This window comes from Lynx rufus, unplaced genomic scaffold (genome assembly GCF_022079265.1).
Source record: "Lynx rufus isolate CCGP_SWC_20201006 ecotype Redwood Valley unplaced genomic scaffold, mLynRuf1.p SCAF_2, whole genome shotgun sequence".
Lineage (NCBI taxonomy): Eukaryota > Metazoa > Chordata > Mammalia > Carnivora > Felidae > Lynx > Lynx rufus.
In genome coordinates this window covers 58,693,195-58,709,572 of record NW_025814834.1, presented here as the reverse complement: position 1 = coordinate 58,709,572, position 16,378 = coordinate 58,693,195, and the positions used below count along the sequence as shown (strand labels likewise).

The window sequence follows — 16,378 nt, the reverse complement described above, 5'->3', positions numbered from 1 at the left end:
ACAACCCTACATTTTAATTTCAAGGCTGGCTTGAAGTTCCTTTTTTTTAATTGCTTTTTAATTACATTAAAAAAAACCAGTGCACTTAGTTCCACCAACAGTCTCCTTGTGAGAAAGACAAACTTCAAATCTCTCTCCAAATTTTAAAGCAGCATAATCAAAAACAGACAACTGGGACCACATCTAATGATAAATCTAATGCACTGCAAAGGAAACAATCAACAAAGTGAAAAGGCAACCTATTGCTGGATCATAAGGTGGTTTTATTTTTATTTTGGGGGGAACCTCCATACTGTTTTTCATAATGGCTACACCAATTTACATTCATAAACCATGTACAAGGGTTCTTTCTCCACAGCCTCACCAACACTGGCCATGTTTTGTCTTTTTGATAATAGCCACTCTAACAGGTGTAAGCTGACCTCTCACTGTGGTTTTGATTTGCATTTCCCTGATGGTTCATGATGTTGAGCATCCTTCCACATACCTGTTGGCCATCTGTGTACCTTTTGAGAAATAACTATTCAGGTCCTTTGCCTGTTTTTAACTAGGGCTGCTCTTTGCTATTGAGTTGTAGGAGTTCCTTATATATTTTGGATACTAACCTCTTATCAGGTGTATGGTTTGCAAATATTTTCTCCCATTCCATATGTGCATTTTCACCACGTTAATTATTTCCTTTGCTGTGCAGAAGCTTTTTTTTATTTTTTATTTTTTGGGTAGACACATTGTGTTTTATTCATTCAATGACATACTATTTAGCAACGAACATGAATAAACAACTGACAGAACAATATGGGTGAAATCTCATAAACATAATGTCCAACAAAAGACACAAGGACGTACACATTGTATGATTCTGTTTACACAAAAGTCAAAAACAGGCAAAACTGATACGTGGTATTAGAAGGGGTACTTTTGAGGGAAGGGAGAAGAAGTGGCCAGGGCAGGAGGATGAACTTCCAGAGTCCTGGATGTACTACTGCAGAAGCTTTTTAGTTTAATACAATCCCACTTGTGTATTTTTATTTTTGTTGCCTGTGCTTTCAGTGTCCTATCTGAAAAATCACTGCCCACACCAATGTCAAGAAGCTTCTTTCCTACATTTTCTACTAGTAGTAGTTTTATGGTTTCAGGTCTTATATTTAAGTCTTTAATCCATTTTCAGTTGACTGTTGTATATGGTGTGAAATAAGGGACCAATTATTTATTTTTGCATATAGACATCCAGTTTTTCCAGCATCATTTATTGAAGAGATTATCCTATCCTTATTTAGTGTGCTTGGCACCCTTGTTGAAGATAAGTTGCCTGAAGACACATGGATTTATTTCTGGGCTTTCTGCTCTATTTCATTGGTCTGTATGTCTATTTTTATGCCAGTACCATACTGTTTTGATTACTGTAGCTTTGTAATATATTTTGAAATCAGAAAATACTGATGCCTCAAGCTTTCTTCTTGCTCAAGATTGCTTTGGTCTTTTGTGGTTCCATGCGAATCTTACGATTTTTTCTATTTCTGGAAAGAATGCCATTGGGATTATGACAGGAATTGCATTGGCTCTGAAGATCATTTTGGGTAGTGTGGACATTTTAGCAATATTAATTCTTCCAGTATATAAAAGATTAACATTTTAAATTCCCTAGCCTCATAAAATGGCTATGGAGAAGTATAAGCAACGATGTGCAAAACTTGCGAAACGTTTCTTTTTGGATTATTTCGTGGTGGTAAGTAACCTTCCCCATGACCTTTTGCTCTGGCCTTGTACTTGAGGCGTCATAACCAGCTCCTCAGCCAGCATTACAAACTGTAAGAAAGATCCATGGGGCCGAGGCTGAGGAGCTTACAATGCTGGGGGCAATGTAGAAGCCTGGAAATGCATGAGTCTTTGCGGTCCTCCCCACCACCGTTAGGGACAGAAATAAAAAGCAGAGTAGTATGTGTTATTTTTGGCTTCTGTAGCATCTGATAAGTACTATACCAAATAACAACTGAAACCGTGCCTACAGGGATCTTATCGATGGTCTTGTCCAACCTCCCACTTTCCTCCACGACTGCCCTAAGGAGACAGAGCACTTGCTCTGCACTGAGCTTTGTTATTTTTATCTTCTCTTGCAAGTGACCCACATTAAGAACTGGGAATTTGTCTGTGTGGATTTACAGATACATGTATTTGTATAACCTAGAAATATGTATATATATGTATGTGTGTATATATGTATATAAAATTCAATTCAGTATTCTATTTGGAGGAAAACACTTATTCCTTTAAAATGTCTGTTTGCTCCTCCTGTAGGTATGACATGGAGTGTCTAGGATGTTTAACAGTGAGACATTCCAGGCTGCCTTTTACATCAGTCACACTGCATTTAATTTCTTTTATAAGGCTTTTATGACTCAAAACGATATTCAAATTTCTGACCACTTAAAACGTGAACACAGATTCTCCAAATATAAGACCGCATGATGATATCAGGAGTTTTCCTGCATTTAAACAACTCACATGAATCTGACTGAAAGATCGTAACAATACAGGTCTTAAAATCGTGTAAGATGCATTTTTACGTTGAAATGTCCTGCTGCCTAAGAAGTGATTTCAAAGTAACAGCAATCACCACCACCACCCACCACAACAGTCCCTCCTGTCATACTGTGTGCCCATTTAGTCCTTCAGCAGATGTTTCTGCTAAAGAAATGGGGCTGGCGGTGGTGCGACTGCTGGTGGGGATCATACAACGGTGGTCACAGTCCCTGACTGTACAGTGGACTGTTAATATAACTGGTTTAAAAAACTATCCCTCCATGGGTGCCAGGGTGGCTCTGGTAGAGCATCCGACTCTTTTTTTTTTTCAACGTTTTTTTATTTATTTTTTTTGGGACAGAGAGAAACAGAGCATGAACGGGGGAGGGGCAGAGAGAGAGGGGGACACAGCATTGGAAACAGGCTCCAGGCTCCGAGCCATCAGCCCAGAGCCTGACGCGGGGCTCGAACTCACAGACCGCGAGATCGTGACCTGGCTGAAGTCGGACGCTTAACCGACTGCGCCAACCAGGCGCCCCGAGCATCCGACTCTTGATCTCAGTTCAGGTTGCGATCTCGCGGTTCCAGGGGTCGAGCCCCACGACAGGCTCTGCCCTGACGGCGTGGGGTCTGCTTGGGATTCTCTCTCTCCCTCTCAAAATAAATAAATAAACATTTAAAAAATAGATTCCTTCATATATAGGTTATTTTAATTCTTTTTAGAAATCAACATATTAAAATTCTGTCCTCATATGGGCCTTAATTATGGGCCTTAGTAAAGCTTTAACAGTGGAAAACAAAGTAATTATATTAATAAATCTAATGATCTCGATATATTTAATCAAGAGAATTTTAAAGATTTTTGCTTTTATTTTTAAGTAATTTCTATATCCACCATGGGGCTCGAACTCACAACTCTGAGATCAAGGGTCACACGCTCCACCGACTGAGCCAGCCAGGTGCCCAAAGAGAATTTCAGAGCTGTAAAAGACCTTCTAGATCATGTAGTTTAACCCCATGTTTCACACTAACTCTATTTTTATTTGCTGGTTCATTTTGCATCTACTCTCAACGGGTATCAAATGAAGACCACAGGGCTTGGACCTGTGTCCTTCAGAGGGAAGGAGAGACCACTTCCAGCAGGAGAGCTGGCCATTTCGATCCTTCAGTTTGTCAAATAGCAGAATGTCTGGTCTGTGTGCCAGGACTGGAGGTCTTCGATCAGTAATTTTATTAAATATTATAAGGCGCATGCTATAGTCTTATTTAATTATAGTATCAGTTCACATTTCGGGATTCATTGCCTGTATACTATCCTGGCAACATTCAATCCATTGATATGTCACATCTTTCATTTATATGCAGAATGCAAGTTATCTGAGACTCTAAAGTGAACCAGTCGCCACTTCAAGACTACCTTGAAAAAAAGGACTAAACTCCTATTTTAAAGTGTCCTCTCACTATAATCCTTAATGTTCTTTTCTTTTAATTATTTCATTTGCCTAAGTAGCCAGGTGTCTGTGGTTGTTTGCATCCTATGGAAGCTTTATTTTAGAGAGCTATTTGGATTATACCAAACGAAACACCAAATAGTTAAATTTGGAGGGAGGAAGAGGCATACAGAGGATTTCACTGTACTCGTTGGTGCATGAACATGCAACTGCTCTTACATAACATCTAACTCTGCCTGGGAGCGAAGAGAGAAGTAAGAGCTTTCGTTAGCCCCACAGTCATGCTAGGGTTCTCAATTGTATCATGACCTCCGTACCTGGGCAAGAAAAAGTCCTGGTATGGATTCAGAAAAAAATGCCCACTTAGGGGTCAGTTGTAATAACAAAAACAGGAGCTACCGTGTACCTCACGCATACCAGAAATTCAATTTTTCCGAAGTAGAAGCAGCAGTGGTTTCAAGAGAAAGCGGTGTGCCCAAGGTCATACAAATGATCAGCTCCTGAGGGTCAGGGCTGGGTCTAAGTTATCATTGTGTCCAGAGAGCCTCAGATGGAGGATATAAGGATGTAGTCACGGCTGGTGGAGTGCCTGTGTTTTACTTTTAACGTCAGAGAATGTTTTGTTTAGTTTTTGGTTTTGAGTTTGCTCAAGAAATTAACACTTGTTTGTTTCATCTCTCTGTCTCTCCTTCTCGTGTGAGGATAGGGGCAGTTCTTAAAATGAGAGGTTTATCCAGGAAAGGGTTAAAAGTATTTTCGTCCTATGTTGACAAGTTATAAAGTAATCAATTTTAAAGGATGTGGTACATTTATATTTCAAATGATGACCTCTCTGTGAGAGACAACTATGTTACTTGTGATTGATTCTTCATCAAATCCTTACAAATAACAATAGAAAAAATTTAAAAGGCCATGTTACATAACAGTAAGTGGGAAGTCTTCCTGCTTTGTTTCACTTTTTTCTATTAAAAAAACAAACTCAAAAAAACAAAACATCTGTCTGGAGTTGGGCCCGGTTGATTTTTTTTTTTTTTTTTTTTTTTTTTGGTATCTCACCTCGGTGAGTTTCACCAAAGGGATAAGGCATTCTTGGCTTCACCTTCTGAAATGAGATTTGGCAGCTGGTCAACGCCACAGAGCAATGTTATATAACCAGGCAGTTCAAGAAGCAAAAAAGAAAAGCACATTGAAATGAGGCTTTGGAGAGTGGGCTTGTGGTCAGCAGAATCCACTTTTACCAACACAGAAAATAGTCAATGGCAAGGCCGTGTGAACGACTATCGCCATATAAATGCTCAGAGTTCTTCCCATTATAAATGTCTGAACTGCACAGACTCACGTATCACAAGCGGTGACCTTCTAAGTGAACATCTGTGTGGGAGAGAAGTGCTCCTGCCACAGAGTCTGAATTCTTTCGGGGATGTTCTTGGAAGTCAAGTATGACTACCCCTCCCACCTTTCTTTTCTCTTTTTTATAATGCCTCCCCACAGAAATATTTTTTAAAGAACAAAGAGTAATTTCAATGCAAAGAATCAAATTGTGAGACTTCTGACCTTATTAGCAACTATAAAAAATATGTAACACAACTTCACCAGTGTGAACTCTTTCCTGAGCATAACTTAAAAAAAAAAAAAAAAGCCCACTTGATTTTAATTTTTCAGCTCTGGTGAAGGAAGCAGACTTCTTTTTAATGTGCCTTCTTCTCCCCCCCCCCCACCCCCCCCCCCGCCCCAACACAGTTTGGGTAACAAGCTAAGGGTCACAACTGGTCCCAGAGCCAGCACTTTCTGGCTGCTCAAAATTTGCTCATTAAAACCATGTATTAAATTAAAATTGAGAAATTACTGGAAGATAAAAACCAAACAGAGAGAGAATGTGCTTGTTTATGCAAATCCCTGAACAGACTTACTATTTGCTTTTAATCAATGAACTTGACTTAGCACTAAAATGGCTTAATAGGTCAATCTGTTCCTGCTGAACACACCAGAGGGGGCATCTTTGGAGATACATTTTAAAATCTCAGCCATTTCTGAACAGTATGCATAGTTTCTTGCTTAGGAACTTCAATGGCTATTTTTACCTAACATGCACACAACTTGATACCTGCAAAAGAATTTACTTGGGGTCATGCTCTTCATAAAAACCCCGTAAGACCAGTTTGTCTGTTGTGCAAGAAGCAGCCGAGGCCTACTAACTTGCATGTACTGTTTAGGTTCATAAATGGAAGATATGGTTGAGACTAGATACACATACTGAATGGTCTCAATCTCATTTAAAATCAAAGATACTAGTTGAAAGGTAAGTTCCCTAAGAATCTGTTTAAAGAGGGAGAAGAAAATGCTATTTGGTTTACCCTGAAATAGTAGCAGTCTTTATACAACCCAAACATTTTAGAATTTACCCTTTATCCTCAAATGGTCTGAAGATCAAAAGAATCTATTCCTCACTAAAAAAGTAGAGCATATTGGGGGCTTGGTATGTAGCATCTGAGTAAAATAAATGCTAGCGTTAAAAATCAGGATGAATCGCAAATCTGAAATGAAATTTTCTACTACAGAGCCTGGTACCTTCCGAATGAATACATCTGCTGAATAAATGAGTAAATGGAAGATCAGGGTTTCTCAGCCTATCACCTTTCGAAACCGTATACCCTCTTGTATTAAAACGAGTGACATTCTGTCTACACTGAAAACAGAAAACTTCATCGTAAAGTTGTGTAACTACTGTGAAGTTACTCTAGCATTGCTGGTGCGTCCAACCATGGAGTGTTGCTGGCTGTTCTCGTGCACAGCCTCACACTAGGTTTTCCCAGCCAGGCTGCAAACGACTGAAGTTCAAGGCCTTCCATCATGCTACACACGCAGGCAACTTGAATCAACACACATACCGGCTTGACGAAAGAGGACTATAGTTAGTAAAACACATTAACACAATAATTGAAAACACATACAAGGGGAAAGCAGTACTCAAACAGTAAAGAGAAGCTGCTTGTACGAGCAGTGACAGCCCGATGGTGGCCACCCTCCTCTGCTCGTGGTCAGTGCATTAACAGAGGAGAAAAGACAGAAACCGTGGGAAATGCAGACCATCTGCTCCATCCAGATGCAAAAACACACGCCTCTTACAGCCAAAGCTTTTCACCAGAACCGGACGGAGATCAGATCTAATCCTCTCATGAAATATCCGACAAAGGTAGTTAGACAGATTTGCATCATAAAAATAGTGCCAAAATCATTACTGAATGAGACCTTTTAAATGTCAGTCAAGACTTTACCATTAACAGAATACTAAATCAGCATTAGAGAAAATGGAGTTGGATTCTATTAGCTTTAGTCAGCTATTCCTTAAATAAAATCATGCTTAAAACATCTTCATTCCTTAAATAGTAAGAATATTTTAGTCCAGTCATCCTAGTTTGAAAAAGACATCAAAAGCTATTCCTTTAATATTCAAGTAATGTGCATTTCCTTTCTTCTAAGAAAAGGTTAAAAACAAATATTCTTACCTTGAAATTGTGAACCTTTTCATATTTTGGAATTTGCTCGTTTTCTTTCAGAGTTGCTCTTCTAACAAGTGATGTCAACTGCGAATAAGCAAAGAGTTTCAGAGGTTGCCAGATTGTCACAGACGACTTTTGAGAACCCAGTTTCATTCCCAAGGCTGCTATCAATAAATCTTGCTGACGGCCCTCTTGTTTTGATTTGTGAACTGCAGCTCTATTAGTTTTCCTACCCGACCAAGACTCTTTGGATGGCATTTTGGAATTCGCAGGAAAGCAATAAAACCTATATTGATCTATGTCTGTCGATGAACTCTGTTCAGCTAACAAATGAGCATTCTGCCAGCCAGCACAGAACCCTAATCTACAGAGAGCTGCAGAGAAACATCGCGGAGAGGTGGAGGAGGATGATGAAGCACTTCTTAAAAAGAGGTCGACTAACCAGAAAAATTCTTCTTTCTTCCTTTTTTTTTTTAAAGGGCTCTATATTTAAGCTTCTGAAAACTTAAGAGTCTGAACAGAAATAAAGAGTCGATGCTAACATACAAAGCATTCAGCATCTCTCTGTCCCTTTTTAAAAGCCATGCAATTTTGACAAATGATACATTTCTAAAAGCTTTCTTCTCTATTCACTATATTACTGTCCATTCTGAATGAAAGATGCCTACATACTGCCTGTAGTCAGCTTCTAGCAACAGACACCCTGTGAAGCCCCTAGCAGGGAGGGTGGGGAGGGAAGGGATTTGACAAGGAAGGCTGGATTAGACTGGTCACCGTAAGAAAGGAGATAACCAATGAAAATCAAGCAACAGTATTTAAGTGTTGTATTCCTCAACTCTGTCTTTTTTCCTCCCTCCTCTCATGTAAGATTTCTTGCTGGCTCAAGGCAGGAAAAAAAAAAAAATCAGTGGGAAGACAATGAGCAATGAATGAGTCATGCATTATTAACATATGGAATATTTCGTTTACCTATTAAAAGCAAAGGATGATTAACATACAGCACCAGAAGAATTTACCATCACTGCCTGGTAAATTTTGAAAGGCTAATCTATATCCTCCTTTGTGCTTATGGACTGAAGTTAGTTAACAAAAACCCAATTTTATTTAAGATGAGCAAAAGCTGGTATTTTGATGAAAAAGAAAAGGAGTTTAACTAGGTAGCATATTATTTTCATGCAGAACAAGGAGCGTGCATATAACACTGCTAACACACCCTGGAGTGGTCAGTTTAGTCTCCCTGCAAGGAGGAGTTTTGTTGTGAATCTGTACTTAAATGGATCCAATCTTTAATTATTAGTCTCAACATTCTTAATTCAAAGAGCTTGAGGCCAGGTCATCGTGGGAGACAGCTGGGAATAATTTCTCATGTACACAGGTCCCAGATGTAACTGTGCTTATAGGACCCATGGATGCTTGTTTGCTGATATAAAAAAAGTGGGAGGGGTGCTGGGTAAGGGACTCAAACCCAGCTCCATTTAAGAGAAGTACCTATACTTTTTTTGCAAAACTGATATAAGAAGCTCACATTTTCCCATATTGGTTCCCTAAACATCTCCCATCTGTTTCCTCAGGTTACAGTAATTAAGTTGAACCCATTATGATTCTAATTGTTACACACTGCATTTAAAGAACCAAAACCCATATTTAATTTTTTTTTTCAACATTTATTTATTTATTTGGGACAGAGAGAGACAGAGCATGAACGGGGGAGGGGCAGAGAGAGAGGGAGACACAGAATCGGAAACAGGCTCCAGGCTCTGAGCCATCAGCCCAGACAGAGCCTGACGCGGGGCTCGAACTCACGGACCGCGAGATCGTGACCTGGCTGAAGTCGGACGCTTAACCGACTGCGCCACCCAGGCGCCCCCCAAAACCCATATTTAAATGAATTCAGTCCGTTTGCTTAGCACAGACTGTTTATCTCAGATTTCATAAGCGATAGAGGGTAGATGCCCGATGTGGATTCTAGTTTAATTAGGGCACGAAGTTGTCCTTAAACCATGCTGAAGATTAGAAATATTGAATGATTTTCTGAACATCCCCAAATATTTTTTTTATTTACTTGAGTCTATAGTACCTTCTTTAAAAATGTCTTAACTCTTGGGGCACCTGGGTGGGTCAGTCAAACATCCAACTCTTGATTTTGGCTCAGGTTATGATCACACAGTTTGTGAGACTGAGCCCCACGACAGTCTCCATGCGCTAACAGCATGGAGCCTGCTTGGGATTCTCTCTCTCCCCCTCTCTCTGCCTCTCCCTTGCTTGTGCTCTTAAATACATACATACATACATACACACATTCATATTTTTAAAATGTCTTAATCTTAAAAAAAAAAAATTCTAGGGCATCTGCCCGGCTCAGTTAGAAGAGCATGCGATTCTTGTTCTCCGGGTTGTGAATTTGAGCCCCATGTTAGGTGCAGAGATTACTAAAAAAATATATACTTAAGAAAAAAAAAGTTAAAAAAAATTTTTCTAAGTGAATAAAAGGCAGAAGTTAATATTTATACCTATAGATGTTTCATTTCCACAAATTTATATCCTTATGTGATTAATAGAAGACAAAAAAAAAATCCCGTTCCAAGAGAAAATACAATGTAAAGAACTTTCCTTGCCTAACCTAAATTACTTTTCAGCTTAGACCTAGTTTGTCATGTGATGACTAAAAATATAAACGCCAGCCAACTCTTTAATCATGTACAATGCAAGGTGAAGTTTATCTGATTCTCAGTAGACCCCAGAAAAACAGATTTCAAGGGCAAATTGAACACTAATTTTTTTTTCTCTACAGTGTTTAACACTTCATGTTTACATTACTAAGTTAAAGAAAACAATCACCCATGTACCCAAAGTAGTTTTTTGTTTTTTGTTTTTTTTAATTTTCCTGAGTATTTCTGATCAAGGTTCTTTATTGTAGACCATCCCCAGTCCTTCAGCTGTGGTAACCAGAGTTCAATCAAAGCATAAAAAGACTAATGGTAGAGAAAATTCTTGGCTGGGCAAGAGTGAACATTTGTCATTGTTCACTGAGTGAACATTTGACTTTGCACAGTCACACTGTTCTTCCCGAATAATTTTTGTGCCTCATTGGGACACACTGGGTTAACTGCAATTTGTGCAGCTACCTGGGGCAATAAGGAGATAGAAAACAACAGCTCAGGAAGAAGTTCTTAGCTACCCTCAAAGGGCTAGGGGTTTGGTCACTACTTGCCATAATGCAATTTCTGCATTAATTTTGCTGAACGAGCTCTCAAGTCATTAAGAACTGCTAATTCTAAAATTTAGAACGAATATCAATGCTCTGATGTCCCAAATATACACCAGTCATTCTTATATTTGGTCACATTTAGATACTAGAGCATTTGTTAATTATGGTTGTCTTTTATTAAGTATCCATGTTCCAGGCACCAATCTAAGCTAAGCACTTTACATACAGAAGCCCATTAAATCCACCGAAAGATTCCTATGAGGCACATATTATCCTCACTTTACAGCTGAAAGAACTGAGGCCTCCAGCAGTTGGTAGAAAAGAGTCGGGCTCTTAAGCATTATGTATATCCATCCAAGCAAATGAGAAAATGAGAGGAAATTTTAAAGTCTGGGTAGTTGTTTTCCTCGCAGATTCTCTTCAAGGTGGTTCCTCCAGTTATTTTCTCCTTTCGACTTTAAAGAGCGGCAATAGATGGTAAGACAGAGTAAGCAATGAGTAACAAGGGATGGTAAGAAAAAGTAAAAGCTAAGATCCCTAGATCTCAAGTTCAGTGCGCAGTGCATACAACAGGCAACACAACCTGCAAGGCTCCGTCCACACACACCCTCCTTCACTGAACCTGTGATGATCACCAATTAGATGTGATTTTACCCCTCCGTGCGCCTCAGGGGCCTTCACTTGTTCATTAGTTATGAGATGTACCACATTCTACCTCCTATCACAGTTCCTGTGAAGCTACTCACATAGATTGGGTCTTCTACATCTTTGTATAAACCCTGAATTTAGCATAGTAGCGTGCACAAATAAAGGTCCATTAAATACTTGGTTAAAAAAACAAAACCAAATGAAGGGAGCCATTCTTATTGGCAGCCGGTACATTAGGGGGAAAAAAAGATAGGATTTGAAATCAGAAACACTATAGTTTAAATCCTGACCTTGGGAGATTTGCTTAGTGCCTTGGTTACCTCATTTACATACATACGCTGGGCAGTTTACAAGAGATGACATAAAAGAGGAAAAGACTTTCTGCAGATAGTTAGAACTCAGTAAATGACGGTATTATAGGGGTGCCGGGCCAAATATGAGCTGCAGGTTATGCTGTGGAGTATAAGACATAGGTTCTCGTCCTCGAGGAGTTGGTAGATTAATCTGCTTTTGGTTTATACCTTATAGACATGCTTGGAAACTCCTGACCTTCCCTATGGATTATGGTCTTTACCAAATCTCCCAAATTCTAGTCCTAATCCTTTTTTTTTTTTTTTTTGAAAAAGAGAGAGAGAGAGACGGAGGGAGAGAGAGAATATAAGAGAATCTCAAGCAGGCTCTACCCCTAGCATGAAGCCTGACGCAGGGCTCAATCCCATGACCCTGGGATAATGGCTGAAATCAAGAGTTGGACACTTAACCAGCTCAGCCACCCAGGCACCCCCAATCCTATCTTTTAAAAGGGATCTGATAACATGCATATTAGCTGAGGGAGCGGGAATGGGGGGAAGCAGGGTGCAAAGTGTAAAAGATTATGAGCATTTGGTTAAGAAGTGACGAGCACTGTTTCATATTTCATACTGTCCTATTTATTCACAACAATCCCAGGAGTATGTTGTATAATGAATATTTTATAGATAAGGAAATGCTCACGGTCATAGTCAAGAAGTCAAAACTTTGTTATGTGAATCCCTATGTTCAGTCTCCAAAGTCTGGAAGCTCTTTCTGCTAGCTTATAATGAGAGTGGGAGATAAATCCTAGGTGTTAGGGATACAGCCCCCTCACATTCTGGTTCGGTAAAGTGGCTTAGCTGGGTGGGGATCTAAACTGGCAGGGCACATCTCCCACAAGGTCATTCTTGCTGGAAACATCAGCAGTATTTAGCTTTTCATTTTGACTGCGACTCTTTGGCCTGCCTTAGACCTAACTCTGGCCATCCTTGATACTGATACCACTTTTGTACATTCACCTGAATGAGGGAGACTAACCTGGAAAAAGAAACCGAGAACAGGCAGATTCCACAACCCTCTCTGTTTCCACCTCTGTCCATACCATCTGTAATATGGAGAGGCGGACTACAAAAATGGCGTGTGTGTAGTGGGAGACAGTTGTGTGAGGAATAAGAAACAGAAGTGGGAAACAGGTGACCTTGGAAGGGAATACATTTGCTGTTTTTCAGAGAAATTTCCACCACTCACCCATCACACTGTTGTTTGTCTAGTAGTAATACTGAATTTATACTAAACTAGTCTCTCATTTCCACCAAGTGTCGCACAACAGGATCAGGGGATCAGAGCCAGACAAATGTGCTGATCTTAACCCTGTCATTTACTGGCTGTGGCCTATCTTGGTCACATTACTGATTTCTTTCAGTCTTTGTTTCCTTATGTGTAAAACTGACTAAAAATACTTCCGGAATTATGTGAAATAATATATGGGAAGCATTTTGCATTATTCCTGGCACAGACAGTGATCAATAAATAGAAGTTTCCCTCCTTTCTTTGTATCTAGGGACTTTTATCTCCAAGATCGGGGTTAGTCTACTGGGACTCTGAGACACACCAAAGGGCCAAGGCCACTGGCCTAAGCAATGTGAACTTCAGGTCAAATTGTAACGAGATGCTTTAAGGACACATCATAGGCATCACCGTTCTGCAATCCTTACACCTTATCCTGTCTTGGCAATCTCAACCCCCGGGCTCAAACTCTGAGTAATCCCTGTTCTCTCCGCCTTCCCACCTCAAAACCTGCTTACAGGGAAGAGACTTATCAACTTATTCACACTAAGGTACAAATGACAGATTATACTTCTTTTTCCACAAATACCTGGTTTTTAATATGGGACCCACACTTATGCCAAAGGAATAAATCTGTAATTACTGAACGTCAGAACTCACTAAGAGTGTTCTCCATCAAGGTTCTCCACACAACGTTCTAGTTAACTAAGTCAGCATTTCATCAGAAAAGCACCATAAAGAAATGTTCTAGCTGGCATGGCCCAGAAGCTTGGAAAGGTGAGGAGGAACTGGATTAACTTGAGTGTGCCATCAAGGTCCAGCAGGGTGTACCCCTGGTCAGCGTTCACTACAGCTGTAGCTGCCTTACCAAGGTGACACAAGCAGAGAGCACCCTGGAGCATACCAGGCCTGCACCACTTCAGCTCCAGATGACCTGTTACAGCAACCCCAGTGCAGAGTGCACAGGCACCTCCTGGCTCCCGCCTCCACTGGCTTCAACTGCCCTGCCAGGGTGCCCTCTGTACTGGGCACCCCAGGACACCCCAGGCTGCACCTACTTCAGCTTAGCTGTCCTGCCAGGCTGCCCTTCGCACAGTGAGCCCCAGGACAGTCCTGGTCTACGCTCACTTCGGCATTAGGTGTCTTGCTACGGCATCCTCTGTGCAGAGAGCCCCAGGACCTCCTGGCTTACACCTACCTCAGCTTCAGCTGTCCTATCGGGAGCCCTCTGTGCTGACAGCTCTGGGGCTGCCGCAGCCCACGCCCTCTTCGGTTCCAGCCATCCCACCGGGGAAGCCCCAGCATGAAGTATCCCAGGACCTCCAACCCATGGCAATCACAGCTCTAGCCAGCCAGCCAGTCACCAGGCACACACAGTATACACAGGGGGTGACCACACACAAGACCATTCCTGTGAGTTTAGAAATAGTTGTGTTGCCTAATTCATGGAAACAAAAGAAGTCCAGCAAAATGAGAAGACAGAGGAAGATGCTCGGAATGAAAGAACAAGATAAAATATTAGAAAAAGAACTAAATGAAACAGAGATAAGCAAATATGCCTGATAAAAAGTTTAAGTAATGATCATAAAGATGCCCATGGATCAGAGAGAAGGGTAGAAGAACTCAGAACTTCAACAAGAGAAAGAAAATATTAAAAAGAGCCAATCAGAGTTGAAGAATACAACAACTAAAATGAAAAATACACTAGAGGGAATCACCAGTAGGTTAGCAGATGAAGAACAGATCAGCAATGTGGAATACTGGATAATGGAAAGCACACAAGCTGAATAGTAAAAAGAAAAAAAGAATTAAAAAAAACGAGGATACGTTAAGGGGATCTCTTAGACAACATCAACTGAACAAACATTCACATTACAGAGGTCCCAGAAGGAAAAGAGAGAGAGAAGGGAGGAGAAAACTTACCTGAAGAAATGATAACTGGAAACTTCCCTAACCTGGGGAAGGAAACAGACATCCAGGTTCAAGAAACAAAGAGAATTCCAAACAAGATGAACCCAAGGATGTCCACACCATGACAAATAATAATTTAAATGTTAAAGATTAAAGATAAAGAGAGAATTTTAAAAGCAGTAAGAGAGAAGGAAACAGTTACATATAGGAGAACCCCATAAAGCTATCAGATGGTTTTTCAGGAGAAACTGTGCAGGCCAGAAGGGAGTGGCATGATACATACAAAGAACCGAAAGAAAAAGCCTACAACCAAGAATATTCTACCCAGCAAGGTTATCATTCACAACCGAAGGAGAGAGACTGAGTTTCCCAACACAAACAAAAATTAAAGGAGTTCATCACCACTAAACTGGCCTTGTAAGAAATGTTCAGGGAACTTTTGGGGCGCCTGGGTGGCGCAGTCGGTTAAGCGTCCGACTTCAGCCAGGTCACGATCTCGCGGTCCATGAGTTCGAGCCCCGCGTCGGGCTCTGGGCTGATATGCTCAGAGCCTGGAGCCTGTTCCCGATTCTGTGTCTCCCTCTCTCTCTGCCCCTCCCCCGTTCATGCTCTGTCTCTCTCTGTCCCAAAAATAAATAAACGTTGAAAAAAAAAATTAAAAGAAATGTTCAGGGAACTTCTTAAAGTGGAAAAGAAAAGGAAATAATTAGAAAAAACTTATAAATGAGAAGATGTAAAATAGGGATATATATACATAAAATGTGGCAGAGAGAATATAATAGAAGTTTTTATGTGTTTAGTTTAAACTAAAGTGACTATCAACTTAATATAAACTAATACATACTGAGGATGTTAATTACAAACCTTACGGTAACCACAAACCCAAAACCTATAATAGCTACACAAAAAAATAGAAAGAAAGGTAAGAATAACAGTAAAGACAGGCATCAATCAAAAGGAAAGCGAGCAAGAAGAAAGGAGCAAGAAGAGCTACAAAAACAACCAGAAAGCAATGAATAAGAGGGCAATATATATTTAGCTATTAATAATTACTTTAAATGTAAATGGTCTAAACGTTGCAATTAAAAGACATAGGGAGGGGATGCCTGGGTGGCTCAGCCAGTTAAACGTCTGACTTCAGCTCAGGTCATGATCTTGTGGTTCGTGAATTCGAGCCCTGTGTCGGATTCTGTGCTGACAGCTCAGAGCCTAGAACCTGCTTCAGATTCTGTGTCTCCCTCGCTCTCTGCCCCTCCTCACTTACACTCTGTCTCCCTCAAAAATGAACATTTAAAAAATTAAAAAAAAAAAAAGACACAGGGTGGTGAAATGGATAAAAAACAAGACTCATCTATAGGCTGCCTATAAGAGACTCACTTCAGTCCCAAACACACATACAGACTGAAAAGTGAAAGGAAGGAAAAAGATATATCGTGCAAATGAAAGTGAAAAAATAAAGCTGAGGTAGCAAAACTCAGACAAAGGAGACTTTATAAAATAAAGACTGTAACAAGACAAAGAAGGGCATGAAATAATGATAAAGAGGTCAGTCCAACAAGAGG

At 40.3% G+C, this 16,378-nt stretch overlaps 1 protein-coding gene and 1 long non-coding RNA gene across 3 annotated transcripts in view; one reads left to right on the top strand and one right to left on the bottom strand.

The window, feature by feature from the left end:
* The window catches only part of LOC124515684 (uncharacterized), a 49,890-nt gene extending 41,867 nt beyond the window's left edge, over positions 1–8,023 (top strand). Inside the window, exon 3 of the long non-coding RNA XR_006962860.1 lies at positions 7,529–8,023. This is a non-coding gene — a long non-coding RNA (uncharacterized LOC124515684). The remainder of the gene's footprint in view (positions 1–7,528) is intronic.
* Positions 1–16,378, bottom strand: part of CHN1 (chimerin 1) — a 140,730-nt gene that overhangs the window by 41,282 nt on the left and 83,070 nt on the right. For both annotated transcript variants that reach the window (XM_047084698.1, XM_047084699.1), the window contains one exon: positions 7,478–7,555. In XM_047084698.1, the coding sequence (XP_046940654.1) occupies positions 7,478–7,555 (78 nt within the window). The remainder of the gene's footprint in view (positions 1–7,477; positions 7,556–16,378) is intronic.